At 39.7% G+C, this 1067-nt stretch overlaps 1 protein-coding gene across 1 annotated transcript in view; it reads right to left on the bottom strand.

The window, feature by feature from the left end:
• Positions 1–734, bottom strand: part of rbm43 (RNA binding motif protein 43) — a 3984-nt gene extending 3250 nt beyond the window's left edge. The window contains exon 1 of the mRNA XM_016289515.1: positions 674–734. Within this exon, the coding sequence (XP_016145001.1) occupies positions 674–681 (8 nt within the window). The 5' untranslated portion in view covers positions 682–734. The remainder of the gene's footprint in view (positions 1–673) is intronic.
• Positions 735–1067: the final 333 nt, after the last annotated feature.

Below are 1067 nucleotides of genomic sequence, written 5' to 3'. Positions count from 1 at the left end.
ACACACACACACACACACACACACACACACACACACACACACACACACACACATGTCTGGTCAGCTATCCTTGTGGGGACTCTCCATAGGCGTAATGGTTTTTCTACTGTATACAGACCGTATATTCTATTGCCCTACACCAACCCTACCCCTAAACCTACCCCTCACAGGAAACTTTCTGCATTTTTAGATTTTCAAAAAACTTAATTCTGTATGATTTATAAGCTTTTGTACCCGTGGGGCCCACAATTTAGGTCCCCACCTTGACACGAGCCCCCATGAGTCTGTGTGTATTCAGGTTTAAGTCCCCACCAGGATATATAAACCTGTACACACACACACACACACACACACACACACACTTATTCCATAAGGTCATTCGTTCATTTATTTAATTTAATATATTACGATTTTGAGTTCTTCTATAATGCAAGTAAACAAGCCAGAACGAACAACAAAAAAGAGAGAGTAGACGTTAGCTGAATCGGTTAAGCGTTATTTGTTACGCAAATTGAGCATACATCTCCAAACACAGTTTCTTGCTTTTGCAGAAAACTTGCTTTACAACTGGCGTTCCAACATACCGTAAAGAACAGGAAATGCAGTGCAACTTGAGGTTAAATGTACAGCACTAGTTACGGTATTTTACACTTAGAAGTTTACAAACACTTACCTGTCCATGATTGTATAAATGCGTTCGCCAGGATAAGATACTGTAGCAAAGACTCGGCCGTCCTTCGTTCTAAAGTGAAAGTGAAACTAAGCACAGTGCGCAGTGCTCACGTTTCCACGGGAACAAGGGGGCGTGTCCGCGTGCACTTGAACAATATCAAGAGCAGGCTATCTCGCTTAAATGATATATAGTAAGTATTTATGCAGAGCATACATAAAATAAAACACATGGGAAAATCACAAAAAAAGTACACAATTAAAAATATATATGCAATCAAGCATCGCCAATCTGTAAAACAAAGAATAGCCATTTAAGGTGAATTTTTACAGTGTTATAAAAATCTGTGGCTGGACATTGCACATTCACCAGTCACATGGGAGGATTAGATAATGTG

Source organism: Sinocyclocheilus grahami, unplaced genomic scaffold, assembly GCF_001515645.1.
Source record: "Sinocyclocheilus grahami isolate Dianchi unplaced genomic scaffold, SAMN03320097.WGS_v1.1 scaffold248.1, whole genome shotgun sequence".
Lineage (NCBI taxonomy): Eukaryota > Metazoa > Chordata > Actinopteri > Cypriniformes > Cyprinidae > Sinocyclocheilus > Sinocyclocheilus grahami.
This window is presented reverse-complemented; position numbering and strand designations above follow the sequence as displayed.